We start from the raw sequence: 6,760 nt of genomic DNA on the forward strand, positions 1-6,760 counted from the left end.
GTTTTCAGTCTATTAACTTCTATGATTGAAGCTGGGAATGGGATTTTCACTTTTCACTTGTCTTCCCATATTTGGTCATCATTCGCAAAAATGGACTACTAATAATAAATTTTGGGCTTTAAAATCAGTAACGGAAAGATGTACATCGGAAAATGTTGAGTTTTCTGTACATTTAATAGCATCAAAGATTTTCGAAAAAGTAAAGCGCTAATAAATTCGCATCGGCTGAAGAAGCCCAAGGATGACCAAACAGATACAAATTTTATAGAGTTTCCTAGAACGCATTTGCAGAGCTGCTTTTTAAAACAACAATCTTAAAGATATCCTTAAATGGTTTTTGAGTAAATTTTGGAGAGAGGCGGCGTCGGATATAGTGGTGGGTTGTAGAGCGATGATTCCCTCCTCCTCACTATATTATATATACTCACCTAAAAATACTTTCATAAGAAATTTCAGCCCCTTTAACCGAGTGAAATTATTTACGAAGAGTTTGCATGAAACATTTAATTTTTTCCGTTTTCACTATGGACATTTGATTGTCTTAGAAGGGTTAACTGAAATGATAGTCACATATCCATTTTGGTGATCAATTACTCCCTATATACCAAACAGATCTTCAATATTTTTAAAGAGCGAAATAAAAATGTTAAAAAAGTGTTAATGTAATAGATTCAAATACAATTTTAGCCACAGTTAGATTGTTAGTTAACTAGTTAGTTAGTAGTACCCCTTACATTTTACCACGAACATTTTTTGCTCCTAATGTAATAACATAATGTTTTAAGTTGTATATATCTAGCCGGATTTTTGAAAACGTTATTGTCAAATCGACCTTTTCCGTCCAACAGTTTTTTTCCGCCAAAATCTATATCCAAAGTAGCTCATTATAAAAACTAAAAGTGCAACCATTGCTTGTTTTTCTTCTCCTCCTTTCCTGATCTCCTCGCTCTTTCTTTTTCTCCTTTCCTTTTCCTTCGTTACTGTGATTTTGGAGCCGTTCTCGGGCTTAAGAAACCTGCCTTTTGACGCCTTTTCAGTCAAATGACTGCAAATTTCGTTAGGTTGGTTTTCCAAAAATCAGTTAGATATACTATAATATATTTTATCACCAGATGTAGAGCCATTTTCTTTGGAAATGCTGTAAATAATCCACCACCATTATAATAATGATAATTTTTATTATTTATACTCAGGTGAACGAACGCTGAGTAGACGTTAATTAGTTTTAAAAACATTCAGCGCTGAAACGAAATTTAATGCCCTCAACTTTTAGTCAACCAATTTATCCTAATCTGCCCTCAAACGTCACTGATATTTTTTCCACAGGTGAAAACAAGGGTTTTCACTTCAGCTTTTGCGAAGGCAATTTGAAAAACTGTAAGTTAAAGGTGAGCTTCCTAATTCGTCGAATTATTATTTATGTATCTTCTTTACTGTTTGGTCACCTCCTACTTTTCTTTTCTAAGTAATCAAACTTTATTCAATTCAAATTCTTTCTAAAGGTAGACGAACAACAGAAGAGAACGGGTAAAAGTGTGAAGCGAAAAGGAGTAACAGAAAACAAGTCATGCAATTATCTTCATCCGAGTGCATCACCTGGTTTGCTGTAACCCTTACCGTGTGTGCTATAGTAACAGTGAACCTTCCATCAATCATTCTTTTTATAAAAAACCGCAGTCTTCGCACTCGTGCCATGTACCTAGTTATAAGCCTGACCATAGCTGATATGTTTGTCGGAGGATTTTCTCACTTTTTTCTATTTCAACGCCTCTCACGATACTCATGCGACATTGTGAAAATGAACTTAAGCCTGGAACTGAAAGTGATAATTTACTTTCTCTTCTCCTGGTTTTCTCTGACCTCTCTAACAAACATTGCAGTCATTTCATTAGATCGGATGCATGCAACAATTCGTCCCTTCAGGCATCGCCTCATCAAAAAGTGGGTTTACGGGGTTACAATTGCTGGTGTCTGGGTTTTAGCTGCAATGGTATCAACTGCCATTTTAATACTTAAGCAATATGGGAAGGAATATTCGTATCAGTTTTACTTCTGGCAATCATACTGTTGTTTGTGTCTTTTAGTTATCTGTGTTTCTTACTCTTCCATTGTTGTTAAAGTTTTGTGTGGAGCGCATCCCCAGCACCATGGTGCAGCCAACAGACAAAGGAAACTGACCGTAACATTATTCATAATGACTATCGCATCCTTACTGATGTGGTTACCACGTGCAGTTCTTACTTTTCTTTTTTCTCAACCTAGTATCATGAAATTCCTTTCTCGCCAGGATTCAGACCATTTGAGTTTTTCTTTCATCATTCTTTTTTTGATGAACTCGCTTGTTAATCCCATCGTTTACACAATCAGAATGCCAGAGTTTAGGAAAGCCCTCCTGCTGTTATTTAAACGTCAACGAAGACAAAATGCCCGAGATAGTCCTCTTCATGCGCTTTGACTTTGTTTTAACAATTGGCAGCCAACTAATGATTTCTTTATCTTCATAAAAAAAAGAATAATAAAAAAATAATAATAATAATAAAATCCGTAGTTGATTGTATACTATTATCGCGGCTTTTAAAGTTCGATAAAAAGGCCGTAAATAAATGTTGTGGTGCAATTTTTTTTCTTTGGTTCAAATGCTTTTTTCCTTTGTTTTAAACTCTGATTCTCAATCGCACATAACCATACCGCAACACAAAGGAAAACAAAATCTAAACCATTGATGAGTTGAACCACAGTATTATGTCAAATTCTACAACTAAATATAGAGCCGGTTAGTAGTCTCGTTTACCTTTTTCGTTACGTTTAGTATGCTTCCAAAATGAAAAGATATCCTTTACATTTCCTTGTTTAGAGTTAGTCATTATGATTGTGGTCGCAAAACATGAAATATATCCATTATGTGCATTAAGCGCAGAAATTGTTTAGTTCTTAATTTGTTATTTTACAACGCGATATCTACTTTAATAATGCGACTTGTTTTGATTGTAAAATACCGCTGTTAGTAAAATCAGTATTTTAAAGAGACTTCAATAAAGTTGCTATTCATATAAACAGGATTTCTTTACGTTCTTATCTGTGTCTGGAATATCACAAGGAATGGGGCGGAAAAACGCTGAAATGGGAAAAGCACACTTCAGTGTCCTAAAGATGGCAAAAGTCAGACGATTGTTAAAAAAGTTCTTTTTTTTCACGCCAATTTTAGGAGAGGATTATAAGAATGTTGTTTTTCCTCGTTGTGTGGTTAAGGACATTTGTATACAGCTTGCCAGATACATTCAAGACTCTTTCTGCCACTATTGTTGAACATTTCCGAGTCTTTTTTTGAGAGATAATATATAGCCAAATCTGGGAAGGGAAGTCAATTGAAAAACTTTGAAAATCATAGATGAATGAAGAGTCATCAAAACTATTTAGCCTTTCTCGAGAAATAGAAATTTGTAAACAAGTTAGAGCTTCGCTTCTTCAAACAGATATTTTACATCAGAAAACTTTTCCCAGATAAATGAGGATGGGGACATATCAAATATTCTGGATTGAATATTGTCATCACTGGAAACTAAATCCAGTAAATCCATCTTGTCAGTTCGTGTCCTTAAACTGCGCCATGAATTCTTGGTGAAAGGTTCTTAGTCGCTCAAACATTGGAGCGAACGTCTCTTCAGAAGGAAGAATAGTGATCCTATCAAGAAAGATTAAAACATGAAACCGTTTTAAGTTATTAGTCCTTCATATGGATAGTGGGTCTGAAAAATCAAAACGTTTTGGTCCAATTTCATCAGACTTTCACACGCTGACAGAACGTCGCTTTTACAGACAAGTCGCTTTTAGGACGTCTTTTCCCACGTAAGTTTAAGCTCTGGTCCATACTGTATAATCCCGGTTGTAAGCCCTTCTATTTGTAAACACCAACTTTATCCCAGTTGCAGGCCCTCCACTAAGCCCCCATCACCCCGGCTATGGGCCGATCTGTGTATACCGCGTTCGTCAGAACGCATCCTAATTTGGTGTTCCTGTGGTACAAAGGCAGAATTTTTGGGTTTGGGTGGAAAGAGGGGTCCTTTCAAATTTAAAGGTGCAGTCAATCTAATCGATCTAAATATATTACACAAGCCTGTGAAAATCTTGTGACACAAGGGCGCAAATTATATCGCAGAAAGGTTTTTAAAATCATCAAAATTCCGACCTGAAGTTGATGGCCCTTGTTAATTCAAATCTTACCTGTAGTAAAAAGTTGTTACCGCTGCCTTTCATATAAAAAACGTGGCCAGGAATCATGTAAATTCCAGTTTTCTCCAGCGCCTGCCAACAGTAAAACTCGTCTGGTGGCATTTCCTTGGCCTAAATAACAATGACAATACAAACAACTCAGTAAAATCAAAAAATATCGACACATTACTTTATTTTGTCCACCCAAAATCCTTTCACTTCGCTCACCAAACAGACCACATACGTACTTTCCTTGTGAGGGAAATATCTGTAATTCAAAGAATCCTTCAATGAAGCTTTTACTGGGAGCTGTTACTAGATCGATAAGACATATGGAATTTAGCAATGCAATACGAAAAGTTGAGAAAGTGAAATTTTAATTTTCGCGGGACTTTATCAGCAGCCTGAATAAGGTGGGAGCCTATAGCGTCCTTTTCACTTTTCACTTTTTCAGTAATCGGCTCCTGACACGGCGGGAAACGGGTTGGCATTCTTCTCATATAAGGTGTATCAACGAGAATCTTGGCTTCTGGATCGCACGTTGTGGATTCCGGATTTTATGCTGTAGATCCCCGATGGTGGGTACTGGATTTAATATTTCTTGTCCATGAAACGTGGATTCCACATTCCAATCGTTAGCGAGATTCCGGGCTTCTTATATAGAGCAGGCCCCAGCTGTTCAAAAGCTGGATAACGCTATCCACTGGATAAATCCCTGTCCAGTGGATAGTGAATTTATCGGGTGGATAGCGCTATCCATCTTATGAACAACCGGGTCTGAATTCCGTATTTTAAACCCCAGAACTGATTCCGGATCAGTCTACAAGAAAAAAATTCCCGGGTTCCTGAATCTGGATTACCGTACACCTAGGTTATCCATTACTGACAGTACCGCTGCAGTGCGGCTCTAGAAATCAGGGCCGGAAACAAGACATGATACCTTGGATATATTTCTTTGGAAGTGTTATCCTCGGAAACGCATACATTGCACCTGCCACATCGTTACACTTAACATTTTCCATTGAGTTAAGAACCTCCGTTGTCATCTTTGCTTTTTTCCTGTAAGAATTCTTGATGGATGTTACTTCCTGTAAAACAGATAAAACACAAAATAATACTTAGGCAAGATATGGGAATACTGGAGGTAATCATTTCTATAGATTTCTACAGCGCGTCGTAATTAAAGATCATTTTCTATACCTTTATAAGAAGATTGCCAAATGTTCCGGGAGAAAATAGAAATTTTTGCTTACTCGACCTAGTCCCTTAGCGACTCAAGCATTTGGCAAACTTTACTTGCGTAAGACTCGAATCTCACGTTTTGGTGGGCAAAAGAATCAATGGAAACCTATCCTAAGTGCCAGAGACTTTATCGCCACTCGTGGCTTCGGCCCGCGGGCCGAAGGATCCCGCCACCCGGGAGAATACCTCTTGTACCGAGAAAGAAGCTTTATTTGTTAAATCGGCTATCCCATGGCAGGCATTAGAGGCGTCACCTGACTAAGTATTGTATTATTCACTGCTTTTATCTGTATCATGGAAAGGTACAGTTCAAATTATTACATTTTAGTTAAAACCTGGAACGAGTTACAGCCTGAGCACTAGAGACAAGCTGCAAAAAAGAATAATACAACGCTATCAATTTTGTCATTCACAACTAAGTACTAAGTTCTCAAGTTCCATAGCGAATAATGACTCGTTATTGCCATTATCAACCATATAAACTAGTCAGCCGTGACAGAGCCCCTTTAAAAAATTGCACGAGCGATAAAGTAGCGGTGCTTATGATCACGCGAGGCGCGTGAGTTTCTCTGGGTTAAGTTACAGTTAAGGAGCTTACCTTTGAAATCTTTTCATATGATTCACCGCCAGGCTTGGGAGGATTGCAAGTGAGTCCCATGACTACCTTGGGTTAGGAACCAAGCGTAATGAATACAGACTGAGTACCTTACAATGAAGGACTAACAGCTTCCTCTGCAGGCGCTTCGAGACTCGGGCGACACAAGGCAAATGACTGGAAATAAGAGAAGCGCGAAGCTTTATGGGAGGAGTAAGAAAGGAGAGCAAAGCCATCTTTCACCACCCCGCCGTTCTTTGTGCGTAGTGTGAGAGACGCCTAAGTACGATGAAGTTACATCTGAACTATCGCAATTTTTTGCTTAACTGCCTAATACCCTGACCACCATAGAACAAAACAAAACAACAAGAGGAACAAACAGCAACACAAAGCAAATATAACGAAAAGAGAAACACCAGCAGCCAGGCTTGTCTAGGACTTGGGAGATGTTAATAAATCATCGTAGAAGTACTAACGAAGTACTAAGGTAACTAAGGTCCTTCCAAGTACTCAAACTGGAAATTTTGGACTAGGGTTTGAGGCAGCCCTTTCATTAGGGACCTCTGTCCCATTTCACTACATGATATACATTATTCGTACCTGTTCTATAGTGGATGGGCAACTTCTTGCACTCAGGTAAGTTTTAACTCGAGAACTGAGTTGATCATTGAATCCTACGAGTTCTATATATACTCCCAGGCGCTGTTGAGGCCA

General features: G+C 38.0%; 2 protein-coding genes across 2 annotated transcripts; one reads left to right on the forward strand and one right to left on the reverse strand.

Annotated features, from left to right (window-relative positions):
- The first annotated feature begins 1,798 nt into the window (after nucleotides 1-1,798).
- LOC140925364 (uncharacterized) lies at nucleotides 1,799-2,455 on the forward strand. The gene has a single exon (XM_073375347.1). It carries the CDS (start codon nucleotides 1,799-1,801, stop codon nucleotides 2,453-2,455), a length of 657 nt encoding a protein of 218 aa, XP_073231448.1.
- A 1,127-nt stretch (nucleotides 2,456-3,582) lies between these two features.
- Nucleotides 3,583-6,109, reverse strand: LOC140925374 (alanine aminotransferase 2-like). Its single transcript, XM_073375354.1, has 4 exons — nucleotides 6,050-6,109; nucleotides 5,150-5,297; nucleotides 4,242-4,341; nucleotides 3,583-3,682 (listed from the first exon to the last, which is right to left on the reverse strand). The coding sequence occupies exons 1-4, from the start codon at nucleotides 6,107-6,109 to the stop codon at nucleotides 3,583-3,585; spliced, it is 408 nt and encodes a 135-aa protein (XP_073231455.1).
- Nucleotides 6,110-6,760: the final 651 nt, after the last annotated feature.

This window comes from Porites lutea, chromosome 2 (assembly GCF_958299795.1).
Source record: "Porites lutea chromosome 2, jaPorLute2.1, whole genome shotgun sequence".
In the NCBI taxonomy this organism is placed as follows: domain Eukaryota; kingdom Metazoa; phylum Cnidaria; class Anthozoa; order Scleractinia; family Poritidae; genus Porites; species Porites lutea.